General features: G+C 51.6%; 1 protein-coding gene across 1 annotated transcript in view; it reads right to left on the bottom strand.

Moving 5' to 3' along the window:
- Positions 1 to 4,529: 4,529 nt before the first annotated feature.
- LOC104538269 (lysine-specific demethylase 2A-like) overlaps positions 4,530 to 15,407 on the bottom strand; it is a gene marked incomplete at its 3' end in the record, with an annotated part of 13,126 nt that continues 2,248 nt past the window's right edge. The window contains exons 3-10 of the mRNA XM_010181416.1: positions 14,807 to 14,853; positions 14,259 to 14,437; positions 12,604 to 12,710; positions 11,928 to 12,021; positions 9,440 to 9,593; positions 7,794 to 7,909; positions 6,419 to 6,545; positions 4,530 to 4,951 (exon numbers count right to left, since the gene is read on the bottom strand). Of these exons, the coding sequence (XP_010179718.1) occupies positions 4,530 to 4,951; positions 6,419 to 6,545; positions 7,794 to 7,909; positions 9,440 to 9,593; positions 11,928 to 12,021; positions 12,604 to 12,710; positions 14,259 to 14,437; positions 14,807 to 14,853 (1,246 nt within the window). The remainder of the gene's footprint in view (positions 4,952 to 6,418; positions 6,546 to 7,793; positions 7,910 to 9,439; positions 9,594 to 11,927; positions 12,022 to 12,603; positions 12,711 to 14,258; positions 14,438 to 14,806; positions 14,854 to 15,407) is intronic.

Here is a 15,407-nt window from a genome sequence, read left to right on the forward strand (position 1 = left end):
CCCCAGCCCTGGCCCCGCTCACATCCACCCTCGCCAGCGCCTTTCTTTTGTCTTCTCCGAGACGGTTTTTGGGGTTCCTGCTGGAAGCCGAACCCGCTTGGATTTAGGAGACGGCATTGGTGTGAGCAGGCTTTTAAAAATCAAGGAAGGGGGTTGAGCCGCCCCACAACACGCAGGCTGCACCCTCTGACCTGGATGCACAACCCTTCCCTGACAAGCATCCCGCCAGTCAAGTTTGGGAGCAGCCGTAGCCCCAAAGCCACCGGTGAGCTGACCGCTAGAGGGGGACAAACCCACACCGGGCAAAGCAAGGTCTCCCCAGGAGCCCCAGCTTCCTGAGACCCCCCCAACCCTGGCTCCAGGCTACCACCATTAAAAAAATGTGGGAAACTCCTGAACTAAAGCAAGCTACCCACAGCAGCACTGGAGAAGTGACTGCTCCCAATCCTGATGCAGCCAAAGAATCTGCAACCAACCTCAGTTTTTGTCTCTCTTGCCCCTGGAGAGCCCAGGAAGCCACCAGGGCCACACCGACATCTGGGCCCAGACCACCACCACCCAAACCACTGACAACACCCTTGGGTGCACTGGAGAACGCCCAGCCCCGCAGTGTGGTTTGGCCCAGCACGGAGATGTGCAGGGTGGCTCCTCCGTGACATTGCCAAAGTCAGGCACATCAGATGGCACGCCGAGGTGACACCTGGTCAGGCAGGACAGCAGAGGGGTCCTTGGGCCATGTGCTCCAGGCTGCAACACTCCCATTTGGTCCACTGGGACGCATCAGGCATCTCATGAATGCTGCACCATAGGGACAGACACATGGAGGGGATCCTCACACATCTCAGTGCTTCACACACTGCAGTTCAGTCTCATCTGACCCACACCAGTAGTGTGGCCAATGCTGCTGTCCCACCAAGGAGGGGGGGACCTTCCTAGAACAGCTCAGAGGCCACCCTGGACCTCCTCCTCTGGTCCTGGTGGAAACAGTCCCTGCTCCTCACCCAAGTCCTGTGTCCCATTGCCCTGCAGCAAACAGGGGGACTGTGCACACTCTTCCCACGGCCATGGCGAGGGAGTGGAGTGCTCTGAGACCGCTCACTCCTCTAGAGGACACTTGCTGGCACATTTACATGCCCTGGGTTCGCTGCCTCTCTTAGACATGGGCACCTGGAGAAAAAAAAACACCTTGGGAAAGCAGATTGCAGCTGGCAGATTTAGCAGGGCAGGGAAAGGAGAGCATGAGGCACGGGGAACATTTTGGGCAGATGTGTCCCACAGGGGGAGCAGAGCAGGCAGGCAAGGACAGTAACACGTGTCTGCAGAGGAGCAAGATGTCTCTTACCACGGGGAGACCCAGCACGTGGAGCCAGATATATGGCCAGTGCCAGACCAACCTTTGAGAGACGAGGTCCTGAAGACAGGATCCACAGGTCTGGGAGAAGCTGCTCTCGTTTCTACAATGCTTGGTGCTCCAACACCTCCACACATAGCCCAAACATAACCTATTTGTTCCAGCTACTGAGGCTGCAAGACTTAGTGGCCCTGTGGCAAGCAAATGGTGCAAACGTGGGCTCAGGTCCCCACAAGTCAGGGAACTCTCAGAAGCTCCCTCTTTGCCAATGATACTCCAATGACCCCAGTCCAGACCACGCACAGAGACATCACTGAACACATGGAGATTTTTCAGCAAGATACCAGTGCTACAAGGCACCATGTCACAACCTCATTTCACAAAGACTGATCTCCTTCTGCTTCTCCTAGAAGCCTTTTTGGATTTCTGCAGGCCCTCCCACTTGTCATCAGGTCAGAAGGCAGTGTCACGGTGTCACCAGGAGCTTTCCAGAGGAGACAGGCAAAGCTGGAAAGGTTAAAGAGAGGCAGAGGTGGCCACATGGTCTTCCTAGTCAAGATGCCAGCTCGCTACCTGCGTGTCTGGGCTCTATGATGAGAAAACACCGTGTTCTGATCCCGGGAGTACCACAGACCACACGAACACGCAGTCACAGCCATAAAAGCCTTCCACAACACAGCGTCTGCCTAACCCGACACAGCTACGTTGTGATGGCAGCAGAGCTGGCAAGTGCCGAAAACGCATTGGTTCTGCACTTGTCCAGAGCAGGGCTCTCCCAGCAGTCCTGTTGGTCAGCTCCCAGGGCCATTAATGACCTCGCTTGGTGACGTGAGGGTAGGGGTACCTGCTGCGCATCCACGGTCCCAGAGTCTAGGGCTCTGTGGAGAATGCACCGATTTCTGTTTGACTTAAGTAACTGAAAATGGGTTAGGCCACTGTTCTCCACTAGAGCAAAAAGAGAAACAGCGAATGAACAGAAGGGATCCGGGTCTGGGGTGCAGCACACGGGATCCCACATGGATCAGACCTCTGGGAGCTGGGAGAGAAGGCAGGAGCGTCAGAGCAAGACCGGAGCAGGGAAGAGCTGCGCCTACACCCAGCCACGGCAGGGCTATGTTCTGGGAGAGTCACCTACAGTTGTGCAAGAACACAGAAGTGATTAGAGGAGGGAGCTACGCTGAAGCCTACATAGGAAATGTGATTGAAACAGTATCTTAACCCCACATTGTGAGTCAGAAATGCATGGATGGCCCCCTTCGTGCCTCTAGCGTGGTAACAATTTGTCCTGCCTACAGAAAATAAAAAAAGGAGTTCCCCAGACAAGCTGCTGCTATTGAAAATTAGACCTTCACTCATTGGGCTTTTCAGTGACCAGACCAGTTAGAAGGTTTAGCTAGAAATGTCTTACCCCTTTTCAGGATTTATAAGCCAACCCACATTTGCCAGTTCAATCATCTCCAAAGAAAATGTAACTTTTGAGAGCAGAGGTTTGCTGTGGTTTGACAAACCTGTCCTGTTTCCTCCAGCCACTGCAGTCTGATGACTCAGGCTCTCCATGCCTCGAGGATGCCCAGTAGCATAGGCTTTGCTGGAGAGGCTGCGAGTCCTGAGGGACAGAGTCCTGCAGCTCAGGGTACTTCTGAACCTCAGAGGAGCCACAGCTTCACCGAGTGAGTCCTCTAGGGAAGCCGTTTGCTCTGACCAGACTGGGGGGACTTTTGTCTGTGAGGTACGACCAGACACAGGGGCTGCTGGGTCACAGGCACACATAATGTTCTGGAGACAGTGGACAAGTCCTTCGACCAGGTCTCAAAACCCAGCCAACACCAACCACCTTGAATGCTTTGCCTTCAAAACACCCAATGCATGACACCAGCCACCCTTTCTCAGATCAAGGGTGAAAATGCTGCTGTTGCAGGGTACGACCGGACACAGGGGCTGCTGGGTCACCCCAAAACCACAGGCACACGTAATGTTCTGGAGACAGCGGACAAGTCCTTCGACCAGGTCTCAAAACCCAGCCAACACCAACCACCTTGAATGCTTTGCCTTCAAAACACCCAATGCATGACACCAGCCACCCTTTCTCAGATCAAGGGTGAAAATGCTGCTGTTGCAGCTCAGTGTGAGTTTCTCCAGAGCAACAAATGGGCTGTGGTAGGGTCGAGGCCACTCCACTGTGGTGGCTCAGAAACACACATGTTGCATACTTGAAAAAGCCACAGGAAACCAGAATTGCAGCCCCCTAACAGCACCTACTCCCTCCTCTTCAGCCAAGCTCCACCAGAGCTCAGCTGCTAACAACAGTCATGGCAGCCCACCCTGGGACCCCAGAGCTGCACCCTCCGCTCCAAATGCAGCAGAGCATCAGGTTTACCAAATGACCCACAAAAAAACCCAGGAGACAGTGCTTGGAGAAGAAATACGATGGCAAAAACCAGGATACACCCATGGCTGTGTCTGGATGTCAGCTCTGGTACAAGCAAGCAGCTGAACAGATCACCACCAGCAAGGAAGGGAGCAGGGGGTAACTGGTTTTAGGGACTTCAGGGGAACAGAGAGAGGCTGATGTTCTCACTTCAGCTGAAAGGAATAAAACACTAAAGCTCACAGAGACAGCACAACAGGTCTGGCAGATCCAGCTCTGGGTGTGAAGCAGGGCAGGGGGAAAAAAAAAAAGAACTAAAAAAGGAACACTTAAAACTTAAGGTCACATCCTGTGCAAACCACCCAAAGAAACAAGGCCAAATCCACTTGGGGCAAGGAAAGAGCCCCAGCTGTCAGTGTCCAGCAGCCCAAGGAGTTCACAGTCAGAACTGACAACAAACTGCACTGCAAACACCTTGCGCTGACACCTGTGAGGGACCCAGACAGGGACTAGAGGGTCCCCAGAGAGGTCTCAGCCACAATGGCTGGGAGTTATTACTGCTCCTGCTGGCCCCAGCCCAAAATCCAAGTCAGGGTTGTCCCTCTGCATCAGCCGGCATAACATCAGCCTTGTGTAGAGGAAGAAGAGGACATCAAGCCCGCAGACACATCACCCCCTGGCCCCAGGATGGTTAAGGTCAGGGTCAAGCGCACTGGCAATGCCTTTCCATCTCTGATGCTGCAAGAAAGCGGATGCGCCCCAGCAGCCCCGAGGAATGGCAGCGCTCGCAGCTCCCTCACGCCCACGTACCTTGACGTCAGCGATGAGGGCGTCCTCATCCTCAATGCCAGTGGGAACGCACTTCTTGTGCAGAGGAAGCGACTCCAGCTTGTCCACAAGGCAGCGCAGCCCCTCCAGCTCAAACTGCGTCAGGTGCACCTTCCTGTTCTTGCGTGGGCTGCCGCTGTTCGGGTCCCAGGCCTGGCCGTTTTGGGAGCCCCGGCTGGAGTCAGAAGAGTCTATAGATGGGGTCTTCTTCAGACCTGGCAGGCTGCTCCGGCAACTCTTGCCCAGTTCATCATAGTCCACATTGGCACCGTTGGCTATGGGGCTGGTGAGAATGGACCGCCTTGTGACCGGTCGCCTGGGTTCCTTCCCTGCTACATCCTCCTCCTCTTCCTCCTCCTCCTCTTCTTCCATGGTCGCTGAGTCCAAGGAGCTCAGCTCCATATCTGCCACGATGGAGAAAGAGTTGAGAGCACAGTGGCCAGACAATCGCTCACAGGAGGCGTTCACTTTCTAGAGGAATCCCCCAGTCACCAGAGATGCTGGAGCAGAGATGTACAGGGACAAGGCGAGAGGAAAGGACGAGGCACAGAGCAGCTAGAAAAGAACAGCTAAAACCCTTTCCCATTCCTGGCTCTTTCTGTGGGAAGGTGAGGCACAAAGTCCTAGACTATTTCATAGAATCCTAAGATGGTTTGGGTTGGAAGAGACCTTTAAGAGATCACCTAAGTCCAACCCTGCTGCCATGGGCAGGGACATCTTTCACTAATCAGGTTGCTCAAAGCCCCATCCAACCTGACTTTCCTCTGGGGGGCCTGCGATCTCCAGCCATCTGGTCCTGAGAGTCAGCTGGAACCTTGATCCTGTGTTCATGATGAGAGAAAGAGGATGTGGACTCACTAGATGACTGAGGTCTCTGAGCCTGACTGTGCACAATAAAGCACCCTTCCCTGACAGTAAGAGGGAAGAGGGATCTCCTTGCTCCTTCCCTGTCCACTCTCTGCATCAGTTCCCACTTCATGCTGCTCAGTGGTAGAGAAAGGACGATGAAGGCCCTGGAGGCCTCCAGGCAGAGGGAGGACAGAGACAGCCTTTCCCCAACCAAGTGCTGAGGGAGATCTCCAGAGAACCACAGGAAGCCGTATCCCTCTGCTAGGGCCCCTTGGACAGAGTTCGAAAGCCCCAAAGAGGCTGTGGCTGTGAGGAGAGGTGCCCAGGAGACAGCTTCTTGGGGCAGTGACGACAGATTTGGTTCAAGGGCCTCGTGCTGAGTCCATCCAGCCCCTTCTACTCTGAAGAGGGGTCTCTAAGAAATCATCTCATCATCTTGGGCCCCACATGCCCTGGCTGTAAGGAGGCCAAACATGCCTTTTGCGAGAAGCTCCCTGCACCCCTTTGTACGCAACTTTGACAGCACTTTAAAACTTTGCATGCAGGAAGGCCTTGATCAACAAGGAAGCATTACTGCCCTGCAGCCCACAGCACAGCCATGGTTACTGCAACTTCCCTCCGCCTCTTCTGTTAAAGGCTTTGCGTGTACCAGCAAGGCCGGAGCTTGTGTGCTGGTTTTGCAGCTGCAAGGAACCTGGTCTGTCACAGGGGCAAAGGAGGAAGCAAAAGTCTGGCTAGTTTTGACTTCTTGCTCAAAGGAAAAGAAATAAATCGCACCTCCTCAGGCAGTCTGCAATGCCCTTCGATTGCTCAGTACAGCAAACAGCGAAAAGGGAGGAAATACCCAAAGAAACCACCTCATGAAATTGAGGAAGTGATAGTTCCAAGTTTTTCCCCACAAAGCCCTCCCCTGCTCACCATGCTGCTGAGCCAGACAGTATCCCGAGCAGGAGGGTGCAAGAAACCACTTTGATACTGGCAAGGATGGAATAAGACCAGGACAACCAACACAGGGGACTTACCCATACTGAGCGACTCCTTCTGGAAGTCCTTTGTCAGGTGTGAGCGGCTGGTGATGCAGTAGACATAGCGCTCCAGAACGTACCAACACATCTCATAATAGAAGGGATAACGAAACTTATTTGGGACCTGTAAAAGAGGCAACGGGAAGGGGATCTGCTCAGGCCTCCTTCAGCACAGGGATGCACAGAGACAGCTCTTATTACTGCTGCCTCAGACCAGACTGATCCCCTCCTGAGACACAGGAGAAGCATGTACACATTTAACAGCATCATTTGTGCTTCTGGCAGCCTGATGCAATTCTCCTTGCAGAAGGATATTATCACCAGGCAGAGCAGAGACCAGGCACTACTCACAAGCCATTAACATTTCATTTTTCTTTGTTATGCAGCTCTTCCCTCACAGACCTCCTTCTCATTAGTAGAAGAAAAAGTGGCAGATGCCACAAAGGGTTTCAGTTGAAGGTTCAGTTCAAGCCCTGTTCCCAAGCCCCAGCACAGCACCTGACAGCATTTGTATGGGCAGAGCAAAAGGGCTGGTCTATTAAGAGGTGTTAGCAGCTCAGTTATTTAGCAGAGTGCTACCAGGGCTCTGTCACATCAGACAATTCACACAAAGGCAGAAGATGCCCCTGACCCCTACTGCCTGCCTCACGCCTTCCTCAGGCTATGCCACCCAGAGTGGAGCAGGTACACACTCCACCATCCTCTCACTCAGCTGCTCTGGATGATTGTCTGACATCTGAGTGCTAACCCACAGGTTCTGCCTGCTGGAGCACCCTGAACTGCTTCAGAGAGGCCAACAACCCGTCCATCACAGCCCAGGCATGTCCTGAGGCTACTCTGCAGGCACTGAGCGCTGCAGGACCCAGGTCTCCACAAGAAACGAGTGACAACACCCACTTGCCAACAGCATTCTCTGCTCAAGACCTCAGGAGTCTTTAGTTTTAGTCATCTTTAGTCATCTCAGATCACACCATGGTCCAAGATCAACACCAAGCAGCAGCAGCAAAAGGCATCCAGGTAAGGGAAGAGGCAACACGCTGGATGCACTCCCATGGCCACATTGCTGCCTTCCTCTTCCCTACAAAGGTGGCCAGGGGAGGTACCCATCACACAGTGAGGTTTCCAAGCCCCGGAGAAGCCTGGTGTCAGTACCAAGGAACACAACACACCTCAGTGCATGTTGCAGGCTGTCTCTCTGCCCAAGTTCCTGCCTCTAGGTTTATCAGGCTAGGACATCTTGCTTACAGACAGCTGGAGTTCGAGCAACCTGTCATAGGGTGAGACTCATCTGCCTGCACACCATGGCTCTTGAATGCGCCCTCCCCACCATCCCAGGAGTTCACATACTCCCAGCTCTCCTGCAGGCCCTTACCCGTGTGCGGTCTTCAATGCTGTAGATCCGGAGCTGCATAGGGATGTTGAAGCTGTGTAAGAAGTTGCCTCCGAAAACCAGCGTGTCCATGGGAGTGTACACAGCATGGATCCAACCTTGGAAAGAAAGCAGTTTGAAGAACCTTTCTGAGCAAGCAGGTGAGGTCAGGGTCCCACAACTGACAGTCCCTACTAATTCCAGTTCTTCTGCAATTCTGCATGAACCATGTCCTTCAGAGCAGGGCTGTCAGATCTGCACAACCTTCACGGTGCTCAGCTAAGTCCACCCTGACAGTTGCACCCTTAACCTGCCCACACTGGCTACTGACCCTTGTCACATCAGCCAGTCCTAGCAGCAGCAGAGGGCCTGGATGGGACCACAAAGACTCCCCTCTTTGGGGAGGGTGTTGCTGTGCTGCAGCAACCATGTCCACCCCTCCTGAAGTGTCACTACTGAATTACTCAATACCCAGCTCACTTGACCCATCTAAGAGTTAGAGACAGACTTGGACATTTAAATACGTCTGTGGATCTGGCCTCACATCCTCCCATGGTGGGACATGTGCCAGCATCCACCTCCTGTCCATAACTTTTTGTCATCCTGGTGTCTCTGGAAAGTTGCTTCCTAGTTGCATTAGGTCTAAGAACACTAGCAACAAGGAGAAGTATTTTTCAAAGGCTGACTGACAATTAAAAAACCCTCAAAGTAACTCAAGTCTCAGCTCTGTTATGTCCAAGGCAAAGCAATCCAGCCAAAGCCAACATTTTGGAAATTCCAGCAAGGGCTTCCCTAGAGCAAGACCACTCAATTCAAAAGACGTGTCATTTGCGATAACAAGACTCAAAAGAGTAACTTGTGCAATCCCTAGTGTTTTCTGTTCCTGCTCCTGGTGTAAGTTACAACACAGCTTATTCCTGCACTGCTGTGGCAGATGAAATGGCAGGTTACAGCAGCCTTTGACATCTGAGACATTCTTATGGACACATTTATTATGCAAATGTTTTAACAGAAGCCTTCAAAGGGGTCCAACAATCTTTCTCCTCACAAAGAAATATTCCTTAGCGCAAACACAACGTCACAGACATCCCAGGTTCCCATCACAAGTTCTAAGAGGCTGTGAGCCAGACCTTGCAACCAACCAACTTGGGCTGCCTTTTCAACTGCTTTATCTCATCTGCCTTGGCTGTTTTCTAGCCTGGCATTGCACTGACTGTGCATGCAAGACATTGCTGATGCCCTCCGATTATTGTGCTTGCTAAACCAAGTCAAACCAAAGACTTCTCTGAACTCTTGAGAGTGTTCCCACCCCCAACCTCAAAGTCTGCCTTGGGCCGGCATCCGTTCTCAATGTGCATGTCAACGTGATGGGCTCTGGGAAAGCCTCCTCTAACAACTGATCTGATCAAGTGTGACATGAGCCAGACACAGCTTTTCTGTTGCTTGGGATAAACCCACAGTGCCATGACAGGCACCTTTTGGGAGCTGGCAAGCAAGGGGATAGGGCCACACCATCTCCCTCTCACCCAGTTACTCATGAGGGAAGAAGCTAAATCCTGCCTGTTCCGATTTTGCTTGTGTCCCAGGAGTCTCAGTCCCTTGCCACAACCCTGGCAGAGACCAGGATGCGCCTGCCCACCCTGCAGTACCTGAGGGGATGACAAATGTGTAGCCCTGCTTGAGTTCAATGCGCTGGCACTCTGACACTCTATCCCCAAGAAAAATGTCTCCCTGCTTCCCTGAGAGAAGCCAGTTTTCATAGAGCTCCAGGTTCTGGGGCGTAGGAGGGATCAGCCAGAAGATCTGCAAATAAAGACAACATAAGTAAGTCATCATATAATTAACAGCTACTGACTACCCTTTGCTTCTTCCAAACTTGCCCTTCTCCCTCTGCAGACACCTAAATCTCTCCCTCTCGCCATCCACCAAGGTTGCAAATCTGCAGAAATTCCCAGTAAAGTGACCTAAACAGCTGTCCCATTCGAGAGGGCAAGCCACTGAGCAAGGTCTTTCCCATCCTGACGGACTGAGCATCACAGGTAGACTGAGCTTGGGATGCTTTCTAAGGTCTTATTTACATCAGTCTCAAGAGATACCGAGCCCACCAAAGACACCAGAGTACTAGAGACAAAGGAGAGGTCTACCCATGTATTTCTGTCACATAGAAATGCTACAACTAAACTAGGGATTTGCACCTGTCTGGCTCCATGAAACACAGGTACCAAGCAGGTATCCATTCCCAACTGGGTTCTGCAGAGACTGTTAGCTCCTGCTTTATTAGAAGACACTGGAGACACAAACCATCACAATTGCTGAAAAACTCTGGTATTTGTACTTCCTTTGCAAGGAACGGTGGGTGAAAAGCCCAGATTCTTCAGGTGGGGCAGAGTTTGCTGCATTCCCTGAACCTGGTCTAAGTCAGTGGAGAAAGATGGGATGGAATAATTGCGCAGGGCTTGTCCTGAAGAAGTGATAAGGGTTTTGTCCCAGAGATCTGCCTGTACTGACTCTGGAGGGAGCCCATCCAGCCACCTTCAGCTGGGCAGTTCCTTCACAGCTGTGACAAGCTAAAGGGCTCCCATGCTAATGCTGTTCCAGGCACTCAGGAGATGTCCAGCCAGCACAGGCAGCCTTTTTGACCTCCTGTCTCCTTGATGACTTCAGCCTCAGATGGCTGATAGTTTTTAAAGCAAGGTCTCTTCTAACTGCTCACAAGGGTTAAGTTGGGAGCTATGTGCATTTCAATGGGCAGGAGGTGGGACCTGCCTTTGGTAAATTCTGCACTACAGGGATATTTTCCTCCACATTACCTTTCCTTAATACTGCTAAGCTGAGCTACCACCAGATTTTGCTGCTCCATCTGCATCGATTCAAATATACTTTTATGAGTCTGTCTGTATTGTCACCCTCTCTGGACAGCAGTGCAAAGCCTCCTTGACTACAGCAGAGCTGACAAGTGCAGCTAGCAAAAACCTGAATACAGCTCTTCTGTGCCATTACATTGGTAACGCTAAAGCACAGACTGAGTCCCATGACAACAGGCACAGCCACCTAGCAGCAGTCAAAAGGGAGGTTTTCCCAGCAAGGATTCCATATCGTCCAAGTGTCATGCTCTGAACATGACTGTGCTCTGCAGAGCAGTGGAAGTGGTAGCCAGGCTGCCCTGCCTGACTTAATTGTTTGAGTACTTGCTAGCCCCTTCAGGGATACAGCACCCAGAACTATTACAAATCTGTTTTCTAAAAGCTGAGAACAAATACAATATCCCCACCTGTAAAGGGAGCCTAAGATGCAACTCACCCTGCCTCACAGCAAGTGGGAGGACTGGCACCTTCCCAGATCCCCTTCCAGACAGATTTCTTCCAAGCCAGGGCCCAGTACAACACACAGCTGGGGTGACACATGCCTGGCACAGGGAAATCCCTGCCCAATTATAACTGAGTGCAATTAGAACATTGCACTCAGATGAAGATTGTAACCAAAACTCAAACTCGACGCAGCCTGGGGTTCAGTTTTCGTATCTTGGGCTGAGCTCAGCAACTGGAAGTGACTCCAGAAAAGCAGCTCAGATGTGACACTGTTTCAGATTTACTTCTCATCTGAAATCATTCAAGAGGTTTTGCAGTGAAAACCTGTCACAAACCTTCAGTTCTAAGTCTTCTGCTTTTGAAATCACTTGATGTTTTAAAGTAATTCCTCACACATCTGTCGACTATTTTAAAACCCTGGACAGCTTAGCTTTAGCAGAGGTTCCCATTCATCTTTAATTACCTTTCTTCCATTTGCTGCTGCTCCCAGTGTGCTGTTTGCACCACACCAGGAGGTGCTCAGCCACGCAGCCAAATGATTTCTCTGAAGCCCAAGGCACTGGATGAATTGGGTTATTCTACTCTATGTCATTTAGCCTTTTATAAGGTTGTCTCAGCATTGTCTCTACAGTGTGGGTTTTCATGCTGTGCCTGGTGGGCCTCTGAGGGCCTGAACTACTTCCAAGAACCGGAGATGAACAAGCTCAGTGTGGAAAGACTTCGATTTGCTGCCTGGGACCAGCATCTTCAAAGATCAACAAGAGAAGAGACTGAAAGCCACTCTCCTAAAGCATCCCATAAGTTTCCCCAACAGGGGCTGTCCTCCTACCTTTCCCCCTCGGTGGATGTGGTACCACACAGAAGTACCACCGAAGTCCACATGGAAATCTGTGTAGCAGCCCTTGACACTCATCAAACAGTACCTGGTGGAAAACAATATGACAATAAGGTAAAACTGAGGGGTGATCCATGTTTCAGAGCAGATGTAACATATTCAAAGGGAATGGGCGGCCCAAACCCAGGCCAATGGCTCAGAGCTGTGTCAGAAGCCAATTACTGCAGTGCTAAGCACTTTAGGGAGGTGGTGGTTTGCAGCAGAGCTCCCTTTGTATTTATATCATATACCCACAAAAAGATCTAGTCCAAGCAAGAGGAAGGCTTGCATCCTCACACACCTGGCAGCTCTAGAAACCCTCATGTCACAGGTCTGGCCCACAGGGCAGGAGGGGCAGCACCAACTCCAGATTTCTCAAGGTGGTGAGCACCAAGAGTTTGCCCAAAACGCAGTGAGCTCCTAGAAGCCACACGATTGCTCTTCCACACAGCATTCGGTAGGAGCTTAAATAATGAACTGCAGTGCCCTTACAAGTACCACCTGCTGAAATAAACAGGGAGACTGTTCCTTCTGCCTCCCCTCAGGACAAACTGCTTCTCCCTTGGACAGTTTTCTTGCAAGAGATGCTTTGCTGCCTGCTGCCACTGGAACAGCTCAGGAAGTTACTTACTTCTGCACCTTGGGATACTGCATCTCCAGGATAGCATTTGTAGACTCTGTCTGACTCTCCTTCAGGTGTCTGGGCCACATGTTATCAACCCAGTCAATCAAATCCACCTATAGCAGAAAGGTGGGAGACATGAGTAGAGATGAAAGGGGCACAGTTACCCCTTTTGCTACCCCCAGGCTGTCCTGGAAGCTCAAATACCTATTGCCTGCATGGTAACAGACCACCAGCCAGCCCAGCTCAGAGCACACCCACAACAAATGACAGGAGCAAGGCAAGGAAGGAAGCCTTGGTGTTAGCTGAATGGCCACAATAAACCCTTTTTGACCTCAACACACCCCAAAAACCTTCCCGATGCCACTGGTGCAATCACTTAGGTCAAGCTGTTCTGATGCCAGTTGCTGTACAGTGAGCCTCTGGATTCACACAAGCAGCAAACACCACAGCAAGATCCCAAGCACGGTACCAGGATGCTGATCTCCCACTTAGGGGTTAAGCAGAAACTACTATGTACTGGGCTGACATAAAAATCACGCTGGGCAGCATCTGCTAGAGTGGGATTCAACTCGCTAAGCTTCAGGACAGCCAAAGCAGGCAGAGATGTCCAGGTTACCTCTACAGTTGACAGAGACAAGTGGATGGCCTTAGAGAGCTGCCCCTTCCTCTCCATCAACTGCAGGGGGAGTTCAGGATGTGCACCCCACACACTTCACTAAGGGCAACTTGTTTTCCTCCTGCCAAACAGCCTCCTGCCCCTCTTCCAGCACACCTCCAGTCTTGGCCTCCTCTGCCAGGAGATTTCAGCTCTTTGCATCAGAAACCCTCCCTGTCATGATGCACAACCCTCTGGAGTCTCAGCTGAACACAGGGAAACTACAAAGCTCAACCAGCATCCAGGGTTTAGCTACAGTCTTGGAACACAGCAAGCATTGCTGAGCTCTGCTGTCTGATTTAGACCCCGCTGGAGTTTTACACCTGACCATGCATTATGGCAAACTACCCCTGACCTGCACCTCTCTTTGGCCACAGTGGAGCTGATGGCTGGCACAGGATACAGGAGAGGGCTCTGCACCAAGCATCAGAGCAGCACAGTGCACAGCACCAGGGGAAGGTAGGCCTAAGACTGAATGACAGTCAAGGTCTTGGCAGGCAGTGGAATCAGGTAACTGGGGGAGGCTGGAAGCCGGTGTCCTCATCCCGTCCCCAACGCTCACTGCGGCTGAGCACAAATTCAAATCCAGGTGCTTTTTCAAACACCGTGCCTGTTCTTGATCACCAGCCAGCAGGAGCAGGTTACTTTACTGTAATTATTCCCCAGCCAATCACTGCCATTTCTCTAATTGCAAACAGCCAGTGAACAAGTCAGCTCTCTGCAGAATGACATGGCAGGGACTTGATCGTGGTCGCTACAGGCTGAGGGATGCACAGGCTGGGCAGCTCCAGCCTGACAGAGATCAGCTGTAGCACACGAGGTCCAAGTCAAACACACATCAGCTCCAGCAGCTTCCAGAGCACAGCAGTGACAGCCCTGGCTGAGCCCAGGCATGTTATGAGGAGCCCCTCTCCTCTCATATTCAAGTGCCAGGCTGCACCTTGTCTACAGAGAACAAGCAGCACAAGGAAAAGGACAAGACGGCAAAAGGAAGAGCCACGCTCACCGTAGCAGGTCTCTGCACCAGGTTCTCCAGTTTGGTGTGGCTGAACTCCAGGCTGATGACATTGTAAAGCTTCTCCCGCTCGGCCTCTGGTGTTTCGTAGTAGCGTGCCCACTGTGCCATGGACATCTCAATATCCCTCTGCGTGTTCACATCCATGACATCCACCATCCGTCGGCTCCCTGCCAGAACAGACAGACATCCCTGGAACCATCCCTGTGCACAATGGACCAGCCAGAAGAGACACTCTAGGAGACAACAGATCCTTCCTCAAAGAACCCACCCGCACTACATCTACCACCCTGCCCTGGCCTCACCTGTAACTTCTTCTTCTTTCATACCCACATTGAAACAGAAGCTGCTTCAGGTCAAACTAGACCCACGCAGGTAAGAGTTGTGATCCACTGGCTAAGGACAGCTCAGGTTCAACCAGCTGCACACTGGGGGAACCCCAAATCCAGACTTCTAGCTTTGATAAACCCGATGACTCTCCCCATCCCAGCCTATTTGAGGGGCGCAGCAGGGGCACGCTGTGGTACTCGGACACTTACCAACACACAGCCGCACATCATTCACGCTGAAGTCCGGATCTGGCATCCTGCAGGACAAACACCTTGCTAAAAAAATAATGAAGTGCTTCTGGTTGCAGGTCTGTCCCACCTGTAACCCCAGTATTGGCACCCTGAAGATACCACTGCGCTGTTCCTTGCCTCTTGGATGAGGGTGAAGGCCAATGAGATCTCTGAGGGCATCAGTCTGGGCCAAGTGCTGGGGTGAAAAACACTGTGCCAAACTTCTAGCCAGGGAACCAGATTTGGGAACAGGACCATCTCTAGAGCATGAGCTGATACACAGTGGCTTGGGGCAAATAAGCAAGCAGGCCTTGTGCTAAGCTCTCATTTTCAAGACTGCTCATATGAGTTTTCCCAATATAAAGGACATAGTCAGATCAGTATAAGCAGTGTATTTCACTGACATAGCATAACTCCTCTTACTGTTTGTACTGGCATACTTATCTGAACAAACATTGCTGTCACAGGCAGAATGGGCAGGCAGCCATTCAAGCAGCTCTTGACCCAGAGAAATAACCAAAAGCTCAGGAGAAATCCAGTTTCGCCCACACTGTAATCCTCAGTATCAAATCTGTGCTCT

The sequence above is a fragment of the Mesitornis unicolor genome, unplaced genomic scaffold, assembly GCF_000695765.1.
Source record: "Mesitornis unicolor isolate BGI_N332 unplaced genomic scaffold, ASM69576v1 scaffold19520, whole genome shotgun sequence".
NCBI lineage: Eukaryota > Metazoa > Chordata > Aves > Mesitornithiformes > Mesitornithidae > Mesitornis > Mesitornis unicolor.